This window comes from Lynx canadensis, chromosome B2 (genome assembly GCF_007474595.2).
Source record: "Lynx canadensis isolate LIC74 chromosome B2, mLynCan4.pri.v2, whole genome shotgun sequence".
In the NCBI taxonomy this organism is placed as follows: Eukaryota; Metazoa; Chordata; class Mammalia; order Carnivora; family Felidae; genus Lynx; species Lynx canadensis.
This window is the reverse complement of record NC_044307.1, coordinates 80,552,904-80,580,826: the sequence shown is the minus strand read 5'-3', so window position 1 is coordinate 80,580,826 and position 27,923 is coordinate 80,552,904. Positions and strand designations below refer to the sequence as shown.

The 27,923-nt window shown below is 39.1% G+C and overlaps 1 protein-coding gene across 1 annotated transcript; it reads left to right on the top strand.

The window, feature by feature from the left end:
- The first annotated feature begins 66 nt into the window (after positions 1-66).
- Positions 67-27,543, top strand: UBE2J1 (ubiquitin conjugating enzyme E2 J1). The gene is made up of 8 exons (XM_030315962.1): positions 67-205; positions 9,051-9,124; positions 10,544-10,675; positions 13,571-13,655; positions 14,201-14,306; positions 17,442-17,571; positions 19,125-19,244; positions 25,844-27,543. The coding sequence occupies exons 1-8, from the start codon at positions 175-177 to the stop codon at positions 26,120-26,122; spliced, it is 957 nt and encodes a 318-aa protein (XP_030171822.1). The 5' UTR covers positions 67-174; the 3' UTR covers positions 26,123-27,543.
- Positions 27,544-27,923: the final 380 nt, after the last annotated feature.

Below are 27,923 nucleotides of genomic sequence, written 5' to 3'. Positions count from 1 at the left end.
AAGCCCGCGCCCCGCCTTCACCCTCCTGCCTGCAGTCCGGGCCGGGGCTGGGCGGCGTCTGCGGAGGCTCCCTCGGCCTGGCCCAATCGGCCTGAGCCGCGCTTTCACACCGGCGGCGGCGCGGAAAGGTGGAGGCGGCTGGCCGGGAGGCCGGAGCCGGGCCAGCGATCCGCCATGGAGACCCGCTACAACCTGAAGAGCCCGGGTGAGCAGGGCTGGAAGCGGTGGGCGGCGCCGGCGGGTGGGCCGGGGAGGGCTGAGTGACCCCGGACCCCGGGTCGGGCGCTGCGGTTCCCTCGCGTCCGCCGCCACTCGCGGCTCCGCCCCGGGTTTCGCGCTCTACGCGAGACCGCCGCCTGCCGGGATGGTGCAGGCCGCAGGGCGGCCGGGCGGGCACCGGCTGCCAGTCCGGGGACTGGCCAGTTCCCAGCAGCACCTGGACTTTCCCTTTCCTCTTGTTGGTTGCGTAGTGCTGGGTCATAAACTCATATCTAAGAACAGATGTAAAGATGATGTCCGTGGGTAATAGTTAACAGCGCCGTGCCGTCCGTACCTGCACCCTGAACACCGACCGTCGTTATCCTTTCGTCGCTGCCACCGGACTTATATTAGCTGTTTCACTCACTTACACGTGAGGATTTGGTTGTTTAAATATCGCCTTTGCAGCATTTGGGGGCAAATAGAATTAAAGACCTAGAGGAAATACTCTGTATTAAACCAACTAACCAAAGCGCTAAGAAAACTAGTTAGATGAGCCAAGCCCTTTAGTGCTTAACCATGATTTTTGCCATGCCGACTAACATGATATATATCTATATTCGGTCATAAAGACTTATTTTTCTGTACTTAGTGCCCCTGCTTCATTTACAAAACAGCCCAAACAGTCCTAGCCTCAAGTTCTTTTCTGGTGCATTATGAAGATGCACGAAAATCAAGCAGCTCTCTCATATTAAGGCAGGCTGGAAATGAACCACTAGTTTCTGTAAATGGTATTTATTCTATGTGTACCTTGATAAATTTGTCAGGAGGGACAAACACCACAGTTCAGCTCTAAATGATATTCCTAGAATATTAGTGGTGGTTTGGCCAAATATTGCTGCTGCTTATTTTTTCATTACAAGAAAGCATCTTTTCATTAGGAATCAGTAAGATTAGCATCTTTATGGAAGGAGCGGACATGTGAGTCTTTGATTTTTAAAAAATACTTAATATGTAGAAACTCCGGAAAAGCTTGAGGTTATTGATTAAGCAGAGCTTTGTTAGCTTGAGTGCTTTCAGGCTGAGAAATGTTCTTAGGTGACCAAGTGTGTAGAATGGGTCATACCATGTATGGGCCCATAGACTCCTTTAAAAATCTAGTGAAGGCTATGGGCTTTCCAAGAGATGCATTTATACAATTCAATTTCAGTTTGGTTAATGGCTCTCCATTCCCCATCTCTTAAGAACACTAGAGGGGAAAGAGGGGAAAATAAAAGACAAAGAGGGAAAGAAAACTTTGGTTTTAAGGATAGATGGTAGAATGCTTAAATTGTTTAGATTGTTGTAGATTATTTTTTATGTTTATTTTTGAGAGAGAGAGAGAGAGAGAGAGAGAGAGACAGAGCGTGATCAGGGGAGGGGCAGAGAGAGAGGCAGACCCAGAATCTGAAGCAGGCTCCAGCACAGATCTGAGCTGTCAGCACAGAGCCTGATGTGGGCTCGAACCCACGGACGGTGAAATCATGACCTGAGCTGAAGTCATACACTCAACTACCTGAGCCACCCAGGCGCCCCTAGATTGTTGTAGATGTAAATAAAACTATATGGGTAAAAATGTATGGTGACTCTGGGGGCTCCTGGGTGGTTCAGTCGGCTAAGTGTATGACTTTGGCGCAGGTCACGATCTTGGATCTTGCCGTTAATGGGTTCGAGCACCGCATGGGGCTCTGTGTTGACAGCTCAGAGCCTGGAGCCTGCTTCAGATTCTGTGTCTCCCTCTCTCTCTGCCCCTCCCCTTCCTGCTCCCACTCTCTCTCTCTCTCTCTCTCTCTCTCTCATAAAAATAAACATTAAAAAATTTTTAAAAATTAAAAAAAATGTACCTTGGTCACAGGATACCAAGTTCCTTAGGACAGCTGAGATACTTGATGGAGTGTCCAGAGAATAATGCAAATATGAGTAATAATGCAGCTTGGAAGGGAAAACTGGTGGATCCAAAGACATTGTTTTTAACAGCACATTGCTCAGTTTTCTTTTTTTAAGTTTATTTATTTTGAGAAAGAAAGCACAAGTGGGGGAGGGGTAGAGAGAGAGAGGGAGAGAGGGAATCTCAACTAGGCCCTGCACTGTCTACACATTGCTCAGTTTTGATAGGTTATCATGCTTGAGGTTATGAAAAGCTTTTAAATTCTCCAGAATTTTGGGGCGCCTGGGTAGCTAGTCCCTTAAGTGTCTGACTTTTGATGTCGTCTCAGGTCATGATCTCATGGTTTGTGGTATTGAACCCCACGTCCGGCTCTGCACTGATAGCACAGAACCTTCATTGGATCCTCTCTCCCCATCTCTCTCTGCCCCTCCCCCGCTTCCTGCTTGTGCTCTCCCTCTCAAAATAAATAAACAAACAAAAAAATTCTCCGGAATTTTGTGCATTTCCAAAGTATCTGATCTGTCAGCTGGCTGAGCTTTTGTGGACATGCTTCATGCTGTGTTGTAAATTGCTTCCTCTTTTTGGTATCATTTCCTCAAAGGTGGTGGTGGTGTTCTACCTGAGATCATTTTTTAAAATCTTTTTTATTAGTTACTCTGTGGATCATTTGTAGTTCATGGTGAAGGTGAATTAGATGAGATATGGGACTTACCAGAAATGCTAGCAAACATGGTGAAAATGCTTCCTTTGTTTTATTCTCAGTCGTGTGGTATTTTTAGAGTAATCCATATGTGAAAGAAAGTGATTAAAAGCACTTCACAATGGAAGAGATATAACTCTTTCTAATTAGACGTATGCATGGCACAATTAGGAGAATACACATAACTGGTAAAGGGCCAGTGTGCTAGTATGTGGCTAGTACGTATGTTCAGTTTGTAAGTGGGAAAACTTATTTCTTTGTGATTTTTCTGGAATGGACTTGTGGTTAGGGGTAAAGTTCTGTGTGGAGCTACCTCATTAAGCCTCTGACTTAGCCCATCAGTGGTTGTTCTGGATCAAGCTCCCTGATCCCTTTTTGGGTCTGCTCTGGCCAAGGTAGGATTTCAGAATACAAAGTAGGGTGACCTATGTGTAGAGAACTTCTTGTGGTAGCTTTCTTCAGAAGGGGTCTGTGGCCGTGTTCAGGAGGTGATTGGTGAGAGACTGGAGCAAAGGCACCCACTGTCTGCACCGGAAACCTGGGAGCTGTTCTATCCATATACCCTTAGTGTTGGCTGGACCTTCATGCTAATTATTCTCAAGCTTTAATGTCCAATTCAGCCCTTTTCCTAGGCTGTAGTATACCTGGAATTACTGGTGATTCAAAGTCTTCACCCAGATTTCCCCCACACTGAAAAAATCTCTATGAGGTAATAAAAAACCAAACTCATCAGTTTACTCTCCTCCTCCAGAGTCCCCTCATCCCTTATTCCAGGATTGACAGCAACTAGGCACCCATGGGAATTATCTTTGATCTCTCGGTCTACTCCTTAGTCTACCCCCTACCCTGGAACGAACACCACCCCCCCCCCCCCCCCACACACACACAGGCATACTTGCATGGGTGCCAGTATACACACACACATATTTATCTATTCAGTCACTTTTGTCACCAGCTCCAGTAAAACAAAAAACAAAACTGATTAGATCAGTCCTTAAATTGAAAACATTTCAATGTCTTCCTAATAGCTATGGATAACATTAAAAGTAAAGTGTTCAGTTTGGTCTACACGGCTGCTCACGATTTGATCCTTGTCTTTCTCACCAACCTAGTCGAGACTACAACTGTGCTCCGTTGCTTTTTTTTTTTTTTTCCCTCTTTTGCATTTTTGCCATGTATCCATTTCGCCCAAGTGACTATCCAGATGGAGTAGCTCTTCTCACCTGTATGCCTTGGTCCCTGTTGGAAGCTCTGCTTGGCATGGCTTCCCTTTAATCCATTGGAAATTCCTATTCTTCAAGCTTCTTTAAGATTCGGCCTTGTCCAGCTATCTTAAGCAATTAGGTAGACTATAAGGTAGTCCCTATGTTTGTACATACTTGGTCAGTGTTTGTATTTCAATTGTTTTAATATCTTTCTCACTGTGAGTTTTTTGAAGGCAAGAAGCAGGTCTTGGTTATTCGGTCTCCATCACTTGGACATTTTTTTAAATGTTTGTTGAATGGATACCTTTGTAGGGTCCTTCTGGACAGAAACACTAGTCTTTAAACATTTGCTTAAGTGCCTTCATTATGGGAGTAGGAAGAGGCACTTGGGGAGCAGACATTGGGTTCATATCCCCAATATACCCTCCTTCTGCATTTTACCCATGCTTTGGAGATTGATTATATTAAGATATTTGCTTTCTTTCTTTTTAAAAGAATTTTTTTAATGTTTATTTATTTTTGAGAGAGAGAGAGTGCGAGCCCGGGAGGGGCAGACAGAAAGGGAGACACAGAACCCAAAGCAGGCTCCAGGCTCTGAGCTGTCAGCACAGAGCGTGACACACAGGGCTTGAACCCACAAACGTGAGATCATGACCTGAACCAAAGTCTGATGCTTAACCAGCTGAGCTACCCAGGAGCCCAAGATATATTCTTTCTAAGAGAAATAGATGCTTGAGAGACAGTAAAAGACCTGTAAAAGATCCCTTTAGTTGGGGCTTTGTCTTCAAAGCCCAATGTAAGCCTAGAGAGGTAGAGCCTGGGTATTTGAAGGTTGCTATTGCTAATGCCTAGGCCCATAGAGCCTAGAGTTTGGATCCAGAGTGATCCTGTGGTCTCCGTAGAAAAGAACAAGAGCAGGCATGCAGGTATTCCCCATCTCCTTTCCTTCCCTGGCATATTGTGTCTCACCATGGTAGAATTCCTTGAATAATCTTGCAAAGAGATAAGAGAGGAGATGATCGGAAAGTTTTCTCTGTATGTGATAACAAGAGATGGAGTATCAGGAGTGGCAGACCATGTTCTAGACCTAGTTGCCAAGCAGTAGTTTGAAACTTGACTATCCTGTAGTGATAGTTCTCCTTGGGAACCAGGGAGCCATGTCATGAGGCCAGCTATATATGCTCATTGTCTGTTGTTTTTAAAAAATTTTTTTCAATATTTATTTTTGAGAGAGAGACAGAGAGACAGAGCTCAAGCAGGGGAGGGGCAGAGAGAGAGGAAGACACAATCCGAAGCAGGCTCCATGCTCTGAGGTGTCAGCACAGAGCCCATGCAGAGCTCAAACTCATGAACTGTGAGATCATGACCTGAGCTGAAGTCAGACGCTTAACCTGCCTAGCCACCCAGGTGTCCCCTCATTGTCTGGTTTTGAACCAGGGAGAATTTTGAGAGGGTCTTATATCCCAGTCTATTTCTGACAATAACTTGTGACCTGGGGAAGAGGTGGGGGAGAGGAAGGAAAAGAGAATTACGTGAAGATATTATTGACTCCCATTTGACAGATATGAACATTGAGGCAGAATAAGATTAAGTGATTTATTTAAGGATTTAGAGCTACAGAATATAGGAGCCAGAGGTTTAATGCAGCTCTAATTCAGAGTCCATATTCTTTTGCACTAAGGCATGTATAATATATGTAATGTAATTTCAGGGAAAAAAAGATTATGAGAACACTAGACTAATATTACCTTCTATTTGGCTACATGGCTTTAGCTCTCACATGGTATGTGCCTGTGTAGTCTGTGAACTATGAAAATCAGTATGTTTAGCTGTTGAACACAGATTGTTCCTTTATTCAATTGTTATCAGTTCTTAATTCTGATCCTTTCTTAACATCTCTCATAATATCCAAGTACTACTGGGTGTTTATTTTTTTTCTTTCCTGTTGAATTGAGCTGAGTGGGGGAGAGGTGGAGAAAATGTGGAAAGAGTTTGCAGTAACATAAAATAGATTTCTTCAGCTTAATCATTCAGCCAGCTGATGAGAAATGAAGAGAAAAACAATCTCCATGGCATCTTTGATTGCCGACAGCAGCCAAATGAATTAACTTCATAGCAGCTTCCATGATTTTATTTATATCTAATAATATTAATTTGAAAGAATGATATTTTCCTGTGGCTTTAAACCAAGGTTTTTCAATCCTTGTTCCATGGGCCCCTTCGATAGACTAGGTTGAAGGGCGTAAACAGCCTGAAGTCCCCTCCATCCCCAACCAAAACAGCTCTGTTACCTGTTGTACATATTGAGGTTCTCATTAAGCTTTTTTTTGAACAAAGGATTTTATTGTCAAATAAGTTTGAAAACCATTGCTTTTAACCAGATGCTTGGAAAGATTTTTTGGGAGGATGATAGTAAAATTCAATTAAACTAATATTTGAGTGTTTACTATGTGCTAAGCCCTGAGGAGCCTGCAGTGAAGTAAATTGTTTCACAGCAGACAGGTGTTAAGTAATTACAAGTGAGATTTTATAAACTTTATAAAAGATAAAATACAGAGTGTTAGGGCTTAGAGCAAGGAGTCTCAACCTAGTTTCTACAGTAGTGGCTTCCGGATGGGACTGACCATTAGAATAACTAACTTGGAGAGTATTTCTGGTCTCTATTCCCCTCCCAGGACTCCTCAGAGATTTTTATCTATCAGATGGGCATCTCTAGTCATTCTTCGGGGTGTACAAGGGAAGTTGTCTGGAAGACATTCCTAAGGAAGTTCCTTAAGGCCTGTCTAGATGGGGAGTGGGAGTGGGAGCAGCATTGCAAGCTGAGGACCATGACAAATACTAGATTAGAAACATGTATGTGAACATTAAGATACATTTCCCCCCATGTTCTAGACACTAGACTTTTTTCCATTCTTTGACTCCCTGCCCCCTACCTCCACCACCTGCCCCAAGACTACAAGCTCCTTGATAACCAAAACTATATGTTGGTTGCAGCTGTAACATCTAATATGATGAACTCAGTAACTATTTGATGTTCAAATACTTTGATCAAGTGAACAAAGTCTGTGCCTACAAGGACCTAGTTTGATGTAGGAGATAGAAAAGAACGAATAATTATGGAGTAGGATAGTGAGTTATGAACTCTTTCCCCCACTTAGGAACCCTTGATTAAAAGGAAATTTTATGCAGAAGTCCTGATACATACTGAACTGTTTGGTTGTATGTGTGTGGGAGGTGTGCTCAGTTAACCTCTTTCATTCCATACCTATACCTCTATGCATTTTACTTTTATTGTTTCCTCTGCCTATTCATACCCATGCATAATTCCCACTGTCTTTCAGATGTCAGTGCCTGCCTGACTCCTTTTCTCTTCTGCCTGCTGTCAGGTTAGGTGCCCACCTGGTACATACTTCTCTTATAGCACATTGAACTATATCAGTTGGTTTTCAAGCAGAATTTTGGGGAGCCATGGGCTACCTGGTTTTTTCCTGGCATTACAGTCCTATACCAGTATCCTGACATTTTTTTAGCACCTACAGCTTGAGGTTTGAGGGGCTGGGATCAAAGGATTGACCTTTAAGAACCAGTAGGGAAGGAAGGAGGGTACAGGTACAGATAGGATTTGTAGGTTGTGATAGGCTGCTGACAGTCATTTATCGTGGAAGTAAAAGGCTGTGTCATTAACTGTAAGAGGTGAAAGAGGAGTGAGATGAGGAGTAAACAGGTGTGAAATAGTCTTGGGGTGCTGGCTGGAGTGGGCTGCTTGGCTTACCAGAGAAATTCCGGAACGTTGGGTGGCATTGTGTCCTGGTGGAAGTTGTCGATAATAACTCTGTAATGACATCAGTGTGCCTGCCTCTGTGACTTTTTTTACCCTCCCCTTCAGTAATGCTCAGCTGTTTGGGTATAGATACCAAATAAGAAGATGGTTGGGTTGGGTCAGCTAGAATTATATTTTATTAGGGGAGTATAAATGAGGAATTCCTAAGAGCCAAAGGTATGGATAAAGAAGGACGTGAATATAGATATAGGTGGTTACAGAAATTTATGGGGTGAGTTGATTGGAGGTTTTAATTAAGCTGAAGAGTCTTCTCAGAAAGGAATTCAAGGGGCACCTGGCTTGCTCAGTTGGTAGAGCATGTGACTGTTGATCTCCGTCAGGGTCTGGCATTGGGCGTGGAACATTGGAGCATACCTTAAAAAAAAAAATCAATTAGAGCTGTGGAGATTTAGTGACTCCTGGGGACAGTCCCATTTAAATTAATGCAAAATAGTGGGTGAAAATTCCCAAGAGGTAGAGGATATCCTCCCTGTATAGGAAGATACAGGGTCTACCGTTCATAAGCATGAATTCCAGAGGGCACATTTTTGTTAATACAGATATTTTAACAAAATAGAGTTGGAATGCCTGTGTTAGAATTCCAGCTGTCATTGACTAGCTGTCTGGACTTGGACAAATTATGTAATCTCTCCATGTTTCAGTTTCTTAGTCTGGAAAATGGGAATTTTGTAAAAAGTTTATTTATTCATTTTGAGAGAGAGAGAGAGGTGGTGCACACAAGCAGGGGGAGGGGCAGAGAGAGGGAGAGAGAGAGGATCCCAAGTAGATTCCACGCTGTCAGCAAGGAGCCCCGTGTGGGGCTCTATCCCATCAACTATGACATCATGACCTGAGCCAAAATCAGGAGTCAGATGCTTAACTGACTGAGCCACCGAGTCTTCCATTGTTTTAAGGATTACATGAGTTAGTGTTTATGAAAATGCGTATTAAATAAAAATAGTGTCTTTATGAGACTGCCCTAAGTATTTAATTTAATATATAACTCTTCTAATGCCATGTCCTTCCCCTCTCTGATTATTACCATTATCCCATAATTAAACTTTAACCATATACCCAGTTGAACTAGTCCTCTGTACAGTTTTTATTGAAATAGGAACTTTTTCATTAGGTTTGTGAATTTGTGCTAATCTCTTGGAAAAGTGTATTTTAAATGTCTCTATCTTATGAATTTTATTTTAGCTGTTAAACGTTTAATGAAAGAAGCAGCAGAATTGAAAGATCCAACAGATCATTACCATGCACAGCCATTAGAGGTAAGTTTCTATCTCCCATGTCTTAACATGTGGATTAAAAAAAAAATTTTTTTTTAACATTTAATTATTTTTGAGAGACAGAGCACGAGTGGGGGGAGGAGCAGAGAGGGGGGCAGGCACAGAATCCAAAGCAGGCTCCAGGCTCTGAGCTGTTAGCACAGAGCCCAACATGGGGCTTGAACTCATGGACCATGAGATCATGACCTGAGCCGAAGTCAGACACTTAACCGACTGAGCTACCCAGGCACTCCTCTTACGTGTGGATTTTAATGCTTTAATATTTTATTTTTATTTATTTATTTTTTAAAACATGGTATTATTTTTTTAAATGTTTATGTTTGAGAGAGAGAGAGAGAGAGAGAGAGAATGTGCGAGGTGGGGGAGGGCAGAGAAAGGGAGACAGAAGATAGGAAGCCGGCTCTGCACTGACAGTAGAGAGCCTGATGTGGGGCTTGAACTCATGAACTGTGAAATCATGACCTAAGCCAAAGTCAGATGCTTAACCAGCTGAGCCACCCAGGCACCCTAATACTTTAATATTTTAAACTAATTACTTAAAATTGTTTTTTCATTGCTTTGAGTCATTACAGATGTGTTTGATGTGGTTTATTGACATATTTTACTCCCTATATTTTCTAAGTATTTATTTCATTAGCCATTCAGAATCTGACATTTTAGAAGCAAATTTCCGGTTTCTGTAAAATGGTCTCAGATGCTAAATTGGTTTTATGTTTTGAGTATGAGGGAGGGAGGGGGAATGGAAAGAACCCCAAACTCTTTATACTTTGAAAGATCTGGCTCCTTGAGGGGCCTCTGCAGTTAGTCTAGGCTTTTTGCACAAACATCTCTATCTCTTTTTAGTCTTCCCATCTGTATTTAAATGTGCTCAGTCTGGTTTCCATGACATTAGTGAGAATAAAATGTAATTTTGCACACTGTAAACTGTAAAGTACTTGGGAACTCTAAGATAATATTGATAGCATATTTATTAATCTTACTGACTACTTATAAATAAATAGGCTCTTAAGCATCCATGAGGGATAATTTTTTAAAGTTTGTTAAAACAGTAACAGTAATTTTACAGTAATTATTTGATTATATACTAATTATCACTAATTAGTATTCAAGGATTAATTTCCAGCTTAAGTAAATCTGGAATCTAATTTATGAATATATAACAGTGCTCAGCTTTTTAAAATGCATTTGTTTAAATTTTAGCTCTTGTGGGACATGGAAACTAGATTAATAACTTTTATTTATAACTTTTATACTTGAGACATTTTGTGCATTAGAAACTATTTTAGTAATAATGTGAAACATTTGATTTTTCTCATCTAGGAATATTTCTGATACTCCTCGATAAAGATGATCAGACCTTTTAATGTTACTAATTTCTTGCTGGTTATTTTTTTTGTTCAGGATAACCTTTTTGAATGGCACTTCACAGTTAGAGGGCCCCCAGATTCTGATTTTGATGGAGGAGTTTATCATGGACGAATAGTACTGCCCCCCGAGTATCCCATGAAACCACCAAGCATTATTCTTTTAACGGTAAGAATTCTTGGCTTTTTGCAATACTTGTGGTTTAACTCTTCATGGCGACTACAGAGTGTGGTTAGCATACTCATTTTCATTAAGAAATAAAGTGGGACATTATTATAATTTTGTCTTTGGGGACCACGCCTTGGTAGTACAATTATTTTCCCCAAAAAATAATTCCTAGGAATTATTGATGCTAATGAATGCATAGTGGCCATAGTGTAGGTGATAGGATTCAATGAATTAATGTATGCAAAGTGCTAGGCAGTGTCTGGCACTTGGTAAGTACTCAGTAGAGGGTAATGTTATTATATCTCTTAATCGCATCATTTCCTTCAACTTCTCAACTTTGTTACACTCCTTTCCTCATTTTCCTATACAGCTCTTAAAGTAAGAGCTGTCACAGAGTCCTCAATAAATGTTAGTTATATTATTACTATTTTTTAAAATTTACTTATTTTGAGAGAGAGAAAGTGTGCGTGGGCATGTGCAAGTGAGGGAAGGGCAGAGAGAGAGGGAGAGAGTATCCCAAGCAGGCTCTGAGCTGTCAGTGCAGAACCCTACTTGGGGCTCGATCCCACAAACCATGAGATTATGACCTGAACTGAGATCAAGAGTTGAATGCTTAACTGACTGAGCCACCCAGGCACCCCTCTGTTATCTCTGTTTAGATCTTAGAATTTCTGTCGTCACATATTTTACCTCCATGTGAAAGAAAGCTGTTGATCCAGTATTCTCTTATTTATCCTGGGATGTTGTTCCTTCAGAGTAAAATTCTCTCTTATTTGTTCAGCATTCTTTCCCTCGTTTCTTTAATTTGCAAGTATGTCTAAGTATCCCCTAACCTTGAAAAAAGCAAAACAAAACACAAAAACCTTTCTCTGTTGGGGGGTATGGGTGCATCAGTTGGTTGAGCATCTGACTTCAGCTCAGGTCATGATCTCACTGTATGCAGGTTTAAGTCCTGTGTCAGGCTCTGTGCTGACAGCTGGGAGCCTGGAGCCTGCTTCAGAGTCTGTGTCTTCCTCTCTTTCTGCCCCTTCCCCACTTGCACTCTGTTTCTCTCTCCCTCGAAAAATAAACAAACATTGAAAAAAATGAAAACCTTTCTATGTCTCTCCTACCTCTTTAAACTGTTGTATTTTCTCTTGGATAAGTTCAAGACATCCTTACTCAAGTTTAGTCTGTTGCAGTCTGGTTCTACATGCTTACTACACCAATTTCAGGGACTAGTTTCAAAAATCCCGCTGCCCCTTTTCGGTCTTCATCCCAGTCCGTCTAAGTTAAATATCTGACACACATGGAGTGGCAAATGGTGAAACACAAGGTATTCATTAATAAATACCAAACTAATGCTGCTTTTACCTATATTTGGTGTAGTGGAAAGAGCATTAGTTTCAGAGCCAGTAGACCTGGATTCTGACCACTGCTCTTGCCATTACACCAGAGGCAGGTTATATAATCTCATTGAAATTCACTTTTCTCATCTGTCAAGGCTTGTGTATGGTAAATATAATCACAATATAAAGTTCCTAGCATATAAAATTTGCTGCTTAACACACATTAGGTGATGTTGAGAATTGTTAATGCTGGGGATAGTCCTGGGGGGTGCCCTACTGTGTTAGGAGTCCCTTTTTAGTTGCTAGATCATGTGGAGAGCCAAGTGGTCCAGGGGCGGGGCTGGTGCATGGAGAAACTGGCGGGGAGGAATAGTTGGGGCAGCAGCTTTCACCGGAAGTATAGAAATAATTCCAGTAGTTACCCAATATATGGTCATGGTTAACACACTGGCTGAGAATCAGCCCTGCCCTCCTGATTGTCAGTATTTACTCTTTCTGGTTCACTTCCTCTCTTTTGAAAAGTCTTCTCCAATCTTCATTCAACAAGTATTTGTTAAATATATGTCATGTACCCTGTAGGTGTGGCAGAGAATAAGTTAAATTCTCTGGCCATGTAGAGCTTGTATTCTAACTTCATGCTTCTTCTTCCTTATCCTTCCCTTAAATATGGATATTCTACAAGTTCAGACTTCAGCTGTTTTCTCTTATTTCTATAAAATGGTTTCATCAGTCATCTCTGTTAAGGCAGATACCAAAAATGTTTCTTGTCTGACATCAGCATGTCTCTATTTCTGCCTATCTGCTATACGTCATCCATAGCTCTTCTACCAAGACAACAGATCCATGTCCAAAACTGAAATCATTATCTCTGATCTGACTCTTTTGTGTTCCTGTCTTATGAAATTGTATCATCCTTATGGAAATCACTTCAGTGTCAGAGCCTTCTGCACCAATATCTAATTAGGTAACACCAAGTTCTTAGGTTCTATTCTAGCCTCTGTATATCTTCTCTTTTAGATCCTTCACAGGGCCTTGTGCGGTACTGGGCTCAGAGTAGGACATCAGGACATCTTTATACATCAATTATGTATGTAGATTTCAGTTATGCAACTCAGTTTCAAAATGGTGCTACAACCCTTTTTTTTTTTAAGTTTGTTTATTTTGAGAGAAAGCATGCGTGGGTGTGTGCAAGTGAGGGAGGGGCAGAGAGAGAGGGAGAGAGAATACCAAGCAGGCTCCGTGTTCTCATCACAAAGTGGAATGCGGGGCTTGATCCCACAAACCATAAGATCATGATCTGAGCTGAAATCAAGAGTCGGACGCTCAACTGACTGAGCCACCCAGGTGCCCCTAGGTGCTACAACTTCTAAAAACAGCTTTTATTGTTCTTTCAGACTTCAACCAATATTTGTGGAGTATCTATAAGAGGACAAAAATCTGTGTCCCCTTGGAGATTATGTTAAGAATTTAAAAAAAAAATTATTTACTTGTAAAATATATTTATACTTATAAAGTATACAATATTAAACACATATATAGTTTTTTAAATGCCTTATTTATTCCTAAGGCTAATGGACGATTTGAAGTAGGCAAGAAAATCTGTTTGAGCATCTCAGGACATCATCCTGAAACTTGGCAGCCTTCGTGGAGTAGTGAGTATTAATTTAAAGTGAATATAAATCTTCTATTCTGTAACTCTAATCAATTCATAATTATAAAGTGTAACACCCTTTTGAGATTGAAGCTGTTTTGGATAAATAATTTGATGATATTGAATAAATAATAAAAATTCTTTCCCTCTCTTGGTTTTTGCCATCATTTTATTTTATTTATTTTTTTAAGTTTCTATTTTTATTTATTTATTTATTGAGAGAGAGAGAGTGCGCGTGTGAGAGAGATTGTGAGCAGGGGAGGGACAGAGAGAGAGGGGAGAGGGAGAGGGAGAACCCAAGCAGGCTCCCTGCTGTCAGCATGGAGCCTGACGCAGGGCTTGATCTCAGGAGCCATGAGATCGTGACCTGAGCTGAAATCAAGAGTGAAGATGCTTTACCAACTGAGTCAACCAGGTGCCCCATTTTAATACAGCCACTCTACCTGCACCTCTTCAGTGAAAGCCTATGTGTCTTTTTTCTCCTTCTAGAGTAAACCCAGTTCCTTTTACAAAACAACTTAGATTGATGTTTACTTTTTATTTCAGTAAGAACAGCATTATTAGCCATCATCGGGTTTATGCCAACAAAAGGAGAGGGAGCCATAGGTTCTCTAGATTACACACCAGAGGAAAGAAGAGCGCTTGCCAAAAAGTAAGTCTTGCATTTCACTCTTTGTTAGGATTGAAATACTTTTCTGGGTAATGGCAGTAGGCAGATAGGGTTTGTCTCTTACTTTGTGAGTCACCTTGGTTACAAGATCTAGTCTTAGTTTTAGTTTTGCTATTTTAGAAATTCATTTGTAACAATTTATTACTCAGGGATGACCAGAGTCTAAAAATTATTTCATGCTGTCCAGTTTTCGAGAGTAGTTGATTATATCAACCTACAGTGGGAAATATCTTCTCCAAGAAAACAGTTCTGGTTATTTGTGTCCCTTTGGGCAGTATTACAGATGAAAAAAAACAATTCAAATATTTACATATAGCTTTTCATAATAAGATTAAAAACTCTTTGAGGGTAGGGAGGGAATCCATTTTATTGATCTTTGCATCTACAGTATCTGGCTCAAAGCAAGTGCTCAGTAAGTGATCCAAAATAAAGGAGGTTTTCTTTATCAGGTTGTAGTTTTCTGGTGTATTGCCTTCTCATTTTTTTCAGAGGCATTCTGTCTGTATAACCCAAATTAGTCATCAGATTCAAAGTAGCCTCTCCTTTGAGTAGTGCAAAGACTAATTTTTTTTTTTTTGATGTTTATTTATTTTTTGAGAGAGAGAGAGAGACAGAGTGTAAGCAGGGGAGGGCAGAGAGAGAGGGAGACACAGAATCCAAAACAGGCCACAAACTATGAGCTGTCAGCACAGAGCCCGACGTGGGGCTTAAACTCTCAAGCCATGAAGTCATGACCTGAGCTGAAGTCGGATGCTTAATGTCTCAGCCACCCAGGTGCCCCTGATTAATTTTTTTTAAGAACAACTTCTAATCCAGTTTATTTTTTTAATCAGTGTGCATACAGAAGGGACCTTATAAGAAATCCTATCATGAGGATTTCCAGTGCTAGAATAGTATACCCATCCCTCAACAAATGTTAAAGATTCCAAAATTGCACTGAGGTAAAGAAGAGTATTTAAAAGTACTCACATTCTGTAATTCTTGATCTTGATCATTTTCCTGCCCTGGACTCTGCTGTTTACTACCTCTTGGGCATTTTATGTTAGTTAAATTTTAGTATATCATAGTCTAGAACAGTCCAGAATACGTCCTCTATAGATATTGTTAAGTCAAATAAATTTTAATATCTGAAAGATTTGATAGACTCTTTGGTTTTCATCAACAGCTTTGCTTTGCTTTTCTTCCTTTCTTTCTTTCTTTCTTTCTTTCTTTCTTTCTTTCTTTCTTTCTTTCTTTCTTTCTGTTTGTTTATTTTGAGAGAAAGAGTGCACATACATGTGTGTGCAAGCAGGGGAGGGGCAGAGAGAGAGAGAGGAAGAGATAATCCCAAGCAGGCTCAGTGCTATGAGTGCAGAGCCTGATGTGGGGCCTGGTCTCACAAACTGTAAAATCATGACCTGAGCCGAAATGAAGAATCTCTTGCTTAACTGACTGAGCGATACAGGTGCCCCAACTTTTCTTTGTAAACCTTGTTGCCCGGTTCTGGGGATATACCTTACTTTAGCTATTAATCGCAAATTATAATATGTACTTTGAACATACAGCTTTCTTTTTTTTCTTTGTTGGCTTTCTGTGTTGATACTTTAGTTCATGTATAAGGAGGGAAAAAAAAGAACTTTGTTTTTTTGTTCTAGACTTCTCTGTGTAAGATTCTAGCTTCTTAGTCTGTGATAGAGGATTTTTAAAAGCATGATTTTGTATTCATCCATAGTAGCATATTGTCCTTGTGGATAAGCTAATATTAAAAGTAAACATTCCCCTTTAAGTTTCATCTGACTTCTCAGTTAAAAGTGGACACATTTTAAAGCAAATAATTTGGATACAACTGACTCTCAAAAGGATATGGACAGCAGTCCTTCTTCTGGTGAAACAAACATTCATCAACAAGTACTGAAGTCATACTACTTTTACATATATTTTGTTCATGTGAAGTTATTTAATAAATTCAATAACATGTTCTTTCAAGACCTAAGGCTTTTAGTATGTTGAACTGTAAATACAATAAAACAATTTTTTTTTTTAAGTTCAGCAATGTAATACATACTCCTGTGTATTATACATATTTACTTCTAGTCCTACAAATCCTTAGTACTCTTGTGAACTTTAGGGCACTTTTGGCTTTATCTGGACTACAAAGGGGAAAATGAAAACATAGAAAAACAAATAAATCTTAGGAAATAGTCTAGTTAACAGGTTTATCTTGAGTCTATTTAATATAGTGAGTGGTAAATTTCAGCTTTTGGATTTTAAACAAGTTCTCTGTCTTTCGAGTTATACTGCTATTTATTTTTTTATTTTTATTTTTTCCAAGTTTTTATTTAAATTCCAGCTAGTTAACATACAGTGCAATATTAGTTTCAGGTGTAGGATTCAGTGATTCAACACTTACATACGGACACCCAGTGCTCATCCCAGCACGAACACTCCTTAATCCCCACCACCTATTGCACCCATCCCCCCACCCACCTCCCTCTGGTAACCATCTGTTTGTTCTCTGTAGTTAAGAGTCTGTTTCTTGATCTGCTCCTCTCTTTTTCTCCCCTGTATTCATTTGTTTTGTTTCTTTAAATTCCACATACGAGTGGAATCCTATACTGCTATTTAGATGAATAGGATTTGTGAATTTTTTCCCTGGAAGTATCTGTAAATTCTATTTTTAATGGTTTCTTTACTGTTTTATATATGTTTCTGCTAAAACATAATTTAAACTTTATAATGGACTTTTTTCCCACAGGCTTAACATAGTTTTAAGTGTGACCTTGAGGACAGTGTAATTAGACATTTTGTATGTTTTGTTGTATAGATCTAAAGCTTAGTTTTCTTTAGATAGTATATTAGAAAAAAATGGAACCTAAGCCCTGGATTTTTTTTTTTATTTTAGATTTTTAAAAATTGAGATATAAGTGACATGAGTTTCTTTTTTAACAGCAACCTAACTTGTATATTTGTCTCAGAACTTTAATTATTGCCATAATTATCTAATTTACATGTAGATGAATATGATATGGAATTATCCAGTGTTCTTTTATTTTAAATTTAATCATTCAGTAGTTGAGTGTCTTGAATTACCATTCAAGTATGTAGTTTATACCCATCAAAAAAATTATTTCCTACCAGATCCCAAGATTTCTGTTGTGAGGGATGTGGCTGTGCCATGAAGGACGTCCTGTTGCCTTTAAAATCTGGAAGTGACTCAAGCCAAGCTGACCAGGAAGCCAAGGAACTGGCTAGACAAATCAGTTTTAAGGTACTCTAAATTCGTAAATAAATTCTAATTATGTGATCCTTTTGTTCTGGATAGAAATTCTGGATAGAAAGTAAAAGAATATAGTTCTGTTGCAATAAGGTTTTATAAATCATTTTTTCTTATTATGACACTAATAACATACATTCACAAAAGCATTACAGCATACCAGTTAAAAGCGTGGATTCTGGGGGCACCCTGTGTGGCTCAGTTGGTTGAGCCAATTCTTGATTTCAGCTCAGGTCATGATCCTAGGGTTGTGGGATTGAGTCTTGTGTCAGGCTCTGTGCTGAGCATAAAACCTGCTTGAGATTCTCTCTCTCTCTCTCTCTCTCTCTCTCTCTTTCTCAAATAAAATAAAATTTTTTTAAAAAGCTTGGATTCTGGTATATAATGCTGGGGTTCAGATCTCAGCTTTGCTATTTATTAATAGTAGGACATCAGATGTATTACTTAGCCACTGTGCCTTTTTATCTGTAAATAATAATGTTACTTATCTTGTAGGATTCTTATGAGGATTGAGTGAGTTAATACTTAAGTATATTGTATTTAGAACTGTCCCTGATACTTAATAAATTATTATAAAAATATAATAATGTATTATTTTTTTAATGTTTATTTTTGGGAGATAAAGACAGAGCGTGAGCAAGGGAGGGGCAGAGAGAGAGGGAAACATAGAATCCAAAGCAGGCTCCAGGCTCTGAGCTGTCAGCACAGAGCCTGACGCAGGGCTCAAACTCACAAATTGTGAGATCATGACCTGAACTGAAGTTGGATGCTTAACTGAGCCACCCAGGTGCCCCAAAAGTATAATAATTTAGAAGGAAATAACAATCATAAATAATCCCATCCCCAAGAAATAACTGCTGATAATATTTTGGCATATCTCTCTGATGTCCTTTTTTCCCCCATATATTGCATATAATTACTTCTGGAATTTAATTAGCTCTATTAAAAAATGTCAACCTGCGTTAAGCAACATGCTGCTTCCTCCCTGTTCACCTCTCTTGTATCCTGTCTGTCCTTTCATATCCAGTTCTCAGGGGAAGTTTTTCCTTCTATTTATTGTATTGCCTGGAAGAGGAGGTGCTTAGGAAGTGTTGGTTTTTTTCTTTCTTCTGAGGATTCCAATTGTACTTAAAGTTGCTTTTCTGAAAATTATAGGGCCAGATGTGTTTTGTATATCCGAATTCCAGATTTTAGAAAATATCAAACGTATACCATATTTTAGCACCTGCAGTGACATCTGGGGCAGTATCCCATAATCAAATCTATTAACATTCCCTGAGCAAACCTGGGAATATTTACACTAATGTGGGACAAAGACTGTTAATAACCTCATCTGTCAGGCTTCGCCTGGCAATTACCAAAAACTTAATTTGGAATTGTGGATTGTGAACCATGGCTGTTAGCTTTGTCTCTTACCAAATAATGGCTCCTTGAGAGCAGTATTGTCTGTGTTTCTTCCTAAAAATAAGTCGAAGAGAGAATTCGTAGCCTGTGGGTTATTTTGTATATTTGTTGTAATATGCTCTTGGGTTTATCTTATTTTATAGGCAGAAGTCAATTCATCTGGAAAGACTATCGCTGAATCGGACTTAAACCACTCTTTTTCACTAAATGATTTACAGGATGATATACCTGCAACATTCCAGGGTGCTACAGCCAGTACATCGGTATGGCTCTTTCTTGTCTTTTATGTATATGTATGTCTATATCAATATCATTATTTGCAATAGGAGGAGGAGATCTCTAGATGAAATATCTGAATATTTTGATTCTCCTGATAGGTGGACTCCAGCCCACCCTTCCCTCTAATGAATCTTATTGTCTTAAGCAAATTTTTCATACTTTTGAAGCCTTCTTTGTTGTTAAATGGAGCTGAACTGAATAATTTTTGGTCCTGTCATTCCTCCAGAATTCTCTGATTTCTCTGAAAAGCTGGTTATAGTATATAACTATATAACTATACAGCATACAGCACTACACTCTGAATAAAACAAATTATACATACATTGGCCACTTTCTAAATAGGCACTGTATCTTTGGCAGGTTTGTTAAGCCACGTTAAGATACTCAATAAAGGACTAGAGCCAAAGGTTTGCATTAGACCTGCCCTGCCCAGTACTGTAGCCACTAGCCACGTGTAGCTATCTAAATTTATATTTTCAATTATTCAGAATTAAATTTAAAATTCGGTTCCTCAGTCGCACTGGCCACATTTCAAGTAACCCATAGACACATGGGGCTTGTGGCTGCCAGATTGGACAGCATAGGTATTGAACATTATCATCTCAGAAAGTTCTATTAGACAGCACTGCCTTCCTTGCATATAGTAAGTGTCCAGTAAGTAATTGCTAAATGAAAGATTAGATGAATGCTATGTGTCTTGTTAGTTGTGCTCTGACCTGTTATCTAAATATTGGTGGGCATAGGTCATCAAAGATTGATTAAGAAAATGTGACTGGATAGTTGCTAAATAATTAGAATTATGGGGGAAAACATTGACTTCCCTTTCTAAATATAAAAGATGAGCTGTCTTTTTGGTAACAGATTATTTGGTTGAGTTAGCCACATCTTTTCTCCCCCCCCCCCACCCCACCCCTTCAGTTTTAGAGAGGATCTTAAAGGGTCAGGGAAATTGAAATAGAAGCTGGCAAACACAGATTTGCCCTTTCCTCAGGAATAACTTACTATAAAGTGGGACTGAATAGTCCTAAGTGATTGTTCTCTCCCTTCTCAGAGAGTGAGATGGACAGAGAGAATAGGTTGAAAAGGGAAGGCAGGGGGAGGGTGCTCTGGAGGAAGTACTTGGAGAACTGGTGATGGAGGTACAAGGAAAAAGTATATGTGGAGAGTGAAATCATTTGTACATGATCTCCATGTATTTTTATGAATTGCAGAGAGATATTATGAGTTTGTTTTAGTCAGTAAATGTTTTACCTTGAAATATTTGATGGGGCGCCTGGGTGGGTCTGTTGGTTAAGCGTCCGACTTTAGGTCATGATCTCACGGTTCGTGGGTTCGAGCCCCATGTCAGGCTCTGTGCTGACAGCTCAGAGCCTGGACCCTGATTCCAATTCTGTGTCTCCCTCTCTTTCTGCCCCTCTCCCACTCGCACTTTAATGTTTTAAGAAACATTTAAAAATTTTAAAAAAAGAAATATTTGAAAATATTTAGATTACTCTTCACCTTTAGAATTCTAATTGTTTTTTATTTTATAGTTTTTGAAAAATGGAACCAACCTATTATAGAGAGGAGGGTGGTGATCTTTTATCACTTGTAAGGACAGTCTCCTGATATTTGTGATGTGTTTAAATCTGCCTTCAGTCTCTTTTTAAATCTATGTCAAGTCCCTCTGTTGCATATCTCAGTTATACTTATTCTACTTGTAATTTATTTTATTATTAATTATTTATTGTCTATATTACTTCCAAGACTTTGAGTTCCTTGAGGATCAGAGCTGTCTTTCTACTGCTCTGTATCCCCAGTGCCTGGCCTAGTGCTTTGTATATAGTTAGGTGGTCAGTACATATTTGTTGATTGAATAAGTGAATCTTAGAATTGGCACTTAAAAAATACTAGAAATATAGGTAAAGAAGTCAAGAAGTTTAAGTAAATTACATTGGACAGTCAGTAATATTATTACAGTGGTATTTTCCATTTTGGTTTGATTTGATTTGTTTCAATTTTTATTATTGCGGTTTAGTTGACATACAGTGATATACATTTTGATTTTAAAGTACATAAAACTTAGAATTCTTTTTAATAGGTATAGGTAATTGATACCAATTCTGGTTAAAACAGTGATAAGCAATAAATTGTCTACAGTTGCAAGTTAAGCTTTTAATTATATTTACATACAGATTTATCTCAGAATATGATTATATAAATTGATCACAGTGGAAGTAATTGAAACTTGGTTTTGGCTAGGGGTGGCTGCTTTATATGCAAGTGTAATATAAATTCACTAAAATGTTATACATCAAATCCCAGATAAGCTATGTTTTTTTAGCCTTGAGGGGGCGAGAGATTGCCCAAAGTCTAAATACAGCAGATAATATCAGGCCATCTGTTGCTTTTTGATGCAGATTTTTTTAGCTGTGTAGACTGGGGAGAATACTGATGGTAGTTTTATGTTCTTCCAGTCTGTCAGATTTTTTCCCTCTTCCTAGGGATTGAGATTCCAAATAAACTGTTTCATTTTGTATTAAAAAGTACACACAAAACTTCCTTCACAGATGCAGGTTATTCCAGATTATTATAGAAAATTTGTATGTATTACAGGGGACTTACTTGTGACTGTGATGGTTTTTAAAATTAATTAGATTAAATTAAATACAGCATCATATACTTCTATCTTCCCCAAAATGGTCACTTCATCTTAATTAAGGAGATGGAAATTGTTACGACTTAAGTCTGTATTCAGTGATAGGCGTGTTTGGACAAGTTTAGGTAAACAGCAAAGATTTACAAGTCCTACCAACAAACATACACAGCATTATGAAAATGCTAAAGCCAACTCCATGTGAACTGCCAAGATTTTGTCCAGTTAGTTCTTAAACTCCAAATAGTCTAGGTTCCTCTGGGTCTATAACCTTGGGGTTGTTACCGTGTTCCCTTAATGTGATTGTTTTAAATAGGAAAAATTTTAGAATTTTATATTGCACCACTAGTCAGTAATATATTATCTAAAAGGCATCTTGGGGCGCCTGAGTGGCTCAGTCTGTTAAACATCCGACTTCAGCTCAGGTCATGATCTCACGGTTTGTGAGTGGAAGCCCTGCATTGAGCTCTGCTGACAGCTCAGAGCCTGGAGCCTGCTTCGGATTCTGTGTCTCCCTCTTTCTCTCTCTGCCCGTCTCCCGCTTGCACTGTCTGTCTCTCTCTCTAAAAAAGAAAATAAACATCAAAAGGCATCTGAAATAGAGGAATCTCATTACATTAAAGCAGTATGTCTATATGAGTATTTTCATTAAGTGCATGTACTAAAATATCTAAGGTCAGTGTTTTAAGGTGTTGTTCTAAATATGTTAATGATACCAACAGAGGTCTGAAAAGCTGTCCTAAGTAATGACTTTTTAAAAATCAAAATATAGTGTCTCCAAAGGGGTATGTTAATAGTAACAATGTTAATAATAACTAATATTTAATCGGCTGTTGGGTATCCTAAGCACTTTATATCATCACTGCCTTTAATCCTTGTAACTACAGAACTGGATATTATCCTCACTGTACAGATGAAGGAGCTGAGCCTTAGGTTGAATAACTTGCTTAGGGTCTTGCATCTCTGCATCTCCCAAGTGGTAGAGCCAGCCTAGTAATGATAAGGCTCCCTGATCTAGTCAGGGTTATGGGCATTGTATTTTCCCCTCAAACTAATGGAAAAAATAACATGTATAAAATAAAAGCTTTGGGGCGCCTGGGTGGCTCAGTCGGTTAAGTGTCTGACTCTTGATTTCAGCTCAGGTCACAGTCTCACAGTTCGTGAGGTTGAGCCCCATGTGTCAGCGCAGAGCCTGCTTGGGATTCTCTCTCTCCCCTTCTCTCTGCCCCTTCCCTGCTCCTGTGTGTGCGTGCCCACACTCCCTGTCTCTGAAAGTAGGTATTTAAAATAAAGAAAAGAAAAGCTTTGAACTGAACCAATCTCTTGTGCTAGTTTTTGGATTGATAGCAACTTCATATTTTTTATTTTCCTTAAGAGCTTTCCCTGCAAGCCTTGAGCACTTTTGCTGCATCAGACACTTTTAACTTCTTGGCTGAGTAGTTGGAAGAATGGGAGAGTTTAAATGGAATGTTACTGTATTGGCTGCTGTAACTCAGTTCAACCCAATGAGTATTTATTAAGATATAATAGGATGCCTGTGACAGTGTCAGACCTCATAAAATGCTGCCACTTTGTGGATCTCTTCTCTTCAATGAGTGTATTGTTGCTGGGAGTCCTGGAGTTTGAAGTCCAAGTTTGTGCAGCTCTAATTCAGTATCAGCGCTAACTTTTATATTTTTAACTCAAAAGTCAGTAGTTCCTTTTCTACTTCTGTGTTATGGGTCATTACGTATGAGTGCTTCCAAAGGATAGTTTTAAGAAACTCAGATGATTTAAACCTCTTTTTAAAAAATTTTTTAATGTTTATTTATTGTTGAGAGAGAGAGAGAGAGAGAGACAGAGTGTGAGCGGGGTTGGGGCAAAGAGAGAGAGATAGAGGGACACAGAATCTGAAGCAGACTCTAGGCTCTGAGCTGTTAGCACAGAGCCCAACGGGGGGCTCAAACTCACGAATCGTGAGATCATGACCTGAGCTGAAGTCGGACGCTTAACCAACTGAGCCACCCAGGCGCCCTGATTTAAACCTTTTAATGCTGAAATGAATGTCAGATTTAAAATGTAATTTCTTCTGTAGGTAACTCAGATCAGCAGTTTCTTCCCTAATGTTTATAGCTATTGCCAGGGCAAAGCCCATCCTCTTATCTTTTTTTTTTTTTTTTTTTTTAATTTTTTTTTTTTAATTTTTTTTTTCAACGTTTTTTTATTTATTTTTGGGACAGAGAGAGACAGAGCATGAACGGGGGAGGGGCAGAGAGAGAGGGAGACACAGAATCGGAAACAGGCTCCAGGCTCTGAGCCATCAGCCCAGAGCCCGACGCGGGGCTCGAACTCACGGACCGCGAGATCGTGACCTGGCTGAAGTCGGACGCTTAACCGCGCCCCTCCTCTTATCTTTTAAAGAAAGTATTTGGGGCGCCTGGGTGGCGCAGTCGGTTAAGCGTCCGACTTCAGCCAGGTCACGATCTCGCGGTCCGTGAGTTCGAGCCCCGCGTCGGGCTCTGGGCTGATGGCTCAGAGCCTGGAGCCTGTTTCCGATTCTGTGTCTCCCTCTCTCTCTGCCCCTCCCCCGTTCATGCTCTGTCTCTCTCTGTCCCAAAAATAAATAAAAAAACGTTGAAAAAAAAAAATTAAAAAAAAAAATTAAAAAAAAAAAAAAAAAGTATTTGAATTATATTATTTGATTATTTTTCCTACTCAATATTGAAATTTTCTCTGATGGAAAGTACTTTAATGTTTTATATTTACTCAGTTTTTATAGTTATTCTGAATAAAACATGCATTCTTATTTTTTATTTGAAAGGGTGTTGGCACAAATAGAACCAGTATAAAGTTGTTTTCAGTAAAAGAATTAAAGGCCATTGGGTTATTAAGAGTTAAGGTATCTAGGGGTGCCTGGATGGCTCAGTCGGTTGAGCATCCGACTTTGGCTCAGGTCATGATCTCACAGCTTGTGGGTTTGAGCCCCGCATCAGGCTCTGTGCTGACAGCTCAGAGCCAGGAGCCTGCTTCAGATTCTGTGTCTCCCTCTTTCTCTGTCCCTCCCCTGCTCATGCTCTCTTTCACTCTCAAAAATGAATAAATGTTAAAAAAAAAATAAAAGAGTTAAGGTGTCTATATAAATAGAATTCATATTTTATAGAGCTTTCTTATCTATAAACTGTTATTCAAGATTTTGAATCGCTTGGTACCACATTATGGTTATGCTTGACCGCCTAGGCAGTCATTGAAAGGAGAGAAAGCAGTTGATACCTTGTGCTTTGTGGGGGTAACTAGTATGCCTAAGTATGCTTTACATACATAAAGTAACACAATTCAAACACACAGTAAAGGGTTCTTCTAGACTTGTGTTCAGGTGACAGGAGTTATGAGGAAGGATAAGCCTGGTTTGAAAACTACATCTGATTTTTACAACAGTACTGCTGTGAAGAATGCACGGTTTGAAATTATGCTCTATGCTCCGTGATTGTTGGTGGAAGCATGCTGATACAGTAAGATCATGTTGGAAGAGACCTGGTTCATGAAAGGCACACTGTTAGGAGTTAAACTTTTTTTTGCCATTTAGGATGGCAGATTTTCTAGCAGAAAAGAAATCACATTGCTTTCTTCCTTGGCTCTCCTACAAGAAGTGAGGTGTCCAGATGCTTAACAGATATTGCTGGAGTTACCACATGAAAGAGAGTAGAAGGCCTTCTATAGAGCAAATGGCTAAACTCTATCCTCGTCTTATTTGTTGCTAATAAATTTTTCCTCCACCTGGTGAGTACTCAGAATAAGTTGTGGTGTTGGCTTATTCAGGAGGGTGAGTAATTAGTCCCAGCATTCAGCTTGGTAGTTTTGCCTTTAGTTGTATTTTAGTGCTCTCAGATTCTGTGTACTCTTGAATGGACAATAGATATATATACAAGTTTTCTTCGCCAGTTTCAAACAAAACTCCCTAAAATTTTCTAGTACGGAGCCCAGAACCCCTCAGCAGCATCCCTTCAACAACCTGCTCAACCTGTAGCTAAGAATACCTCCATGAGCCCTCGACAACGCCGAGCCCAGCAGCAGAGTCAAAGACGGTCGTCTGCTTCCCCAGATGTGATCCAGGGCCAGCAGCCAAGAGACAACCACACTGATCATGGCGGATCCGCTGTCCTGATTGTCATCTTGACTTTGGCATTGGCAGCTCTTATATTCAGACGAATATATCTGGCCAATGAGTACATATTTGACTTTGAGTTATAATATTGTTTTGTGTCTTAAGAGCTGTGACTCTGCTGCTTCATTAAACATTCTGCATTGGGTATAATCTAAGAATTGTTTACAAAAAGATTATTTTGTATTTACCCTTCATTCCTTTTTTGATCCTTATAAATTCAGTATAAATATAGCTAGACTTTCAGACTGTATCCTGCTTAGTTCAAGGGACTGAAGTCACAGCCCCTTGTCTCACCATATGACCTGCTTTACAGGGAAATAACTTATTGTTGTTTCTCATGCCTCGGCTTCTTTTTTGTAAATTTGTGATACTTTTCTGCATAGCCCTTTGACATTTTTGGATAAAAGATGGTGTTTTAAGTTCCAGTGAGTATTACTAGTTATTCAGTACCATTTATTGAGTACTCTATTTCTACTTAGGTAGAATGATAACAGGGATAAGAGTTGAAAAGGGAAAGTAGAGCTCTTCAAATAGTTTGCTGAGAATGTCATTCATAGAAGATGCACTGGAATTGCCCATTCTGTGACTGACTTTGTGTCCTAAATGTTGCTCAGTGAAAGTAACAATTTCAGTCAAATAGTTATGAAGAAATGAGATTACATCTTTGTTCCTGGATGTTATTTGAAGAGGAAAGGATGCTTTGAAACCACTTTGATATGCTGTTATCCCATTCTCTCCCAAATATACACAAGATTTAAAAATAAAAAAGGAAACAACCCTCCATAGATTTTTTTTTTAAGGAAGGAAGGGTCCAAGCCAGAAATCAGTTGATTTTCTTCCAGAAGTCAAGTGGAAGGATCTTCAGATTTTAATGTTTGCTCTGCTTTGAATTGTATATCTTTTGAAGGTATTACATGTCTAGCTTTGTAGTCACTATAAATGTAATTATTCCAGGAATATGCATAATGTTGAAATATTTTATGTACCGTTTCAATAGAAAAGCTCAGGGCCCAAGTAACAGTGATAGAAATGAGAAAAACCTTTACTTAGAATTGTCCACCTAATCAAAACCCAAGAAATAATTGTCAGTGCAAAATCAATATATAACTTAGTGCTAGCTAACTTCACAGATTCTAGTAGATAATTTTATCATCATAATGCCTGATGAGAACATAGAATCACAGAAAAGCATTGCCTTCAGCATGTTTGGTAACAGCGTTGAGGGCACTCTTAAGAGTACTTGTTAATGAAGATGTAGTTTTTAAATATAGGCAGTCCCCAGCTCTCAAATAGGTTATGTTCTAAGGGTGCATTTGTGAGTTTTTTTTAACAACTCAATGTTGTAAGTGGTGTTCAGGTTCTAGAAAGTCCACAAAAGTTTGTCCATAATGTATCTTGAATACTTTGGAGGGTGGTGTTCATAAAGTCCTTAGTGTAGTTTTAACTGAAATTATGGGCAAGATAGAAACAATTTGTAAAATGCTATTAAAGGCAAATTTAATTTTTATTGCTGCTCTGGACTTTGGGTCTGTTAATTATTAGACAAAATTTCTATTTTCATCTGCTAGCCATTTTCCTTTATGTCCACATCTAAAATAAACATACTGTATACTATTATACAATACATAATTGTCTAAGGATTAATAAATTAGCATTTTAAAAGTGTTTACAGATTGTTTCTGTTATATCTACAGCCAAAGTTAGTAAAGTTTTAAAAAGCTCAAGGACTTTATGAAGACCTCATATGTCAGGAAAATTAAAGGTTACCATTTTACAACTTTATTGCCATGGGAAAGCACATTCTGAAGTCTTGGTTTGGAACACAAAATACTAGAAGTAGTTCAGTGGTCTCCTAGCAAGAAGTCACTGACCCTTAGTGCTAGCTAA

Coding starts and splice junctions, on each gene's coding strand:
- UBE2J1 (XM_030315962.1), top strand. CDS start 175: ATGGAGACCCGCTACAACCTGAAGAGCCCGG. Junction 206..9,050: donor CTACAACCTGAAGAGCCCGG/GTGAGCAGGGCT, acceptor ATTTTATTTTAG/CTGTTAAACGTTTAATGAAA. Junction 10,676..13,570: donor CAAGCATTATTCTTTTAACG/GTAAGAATTCTT, acceptor TTTATTCCTAAG/GCTAATGGACGATTTGAAGT.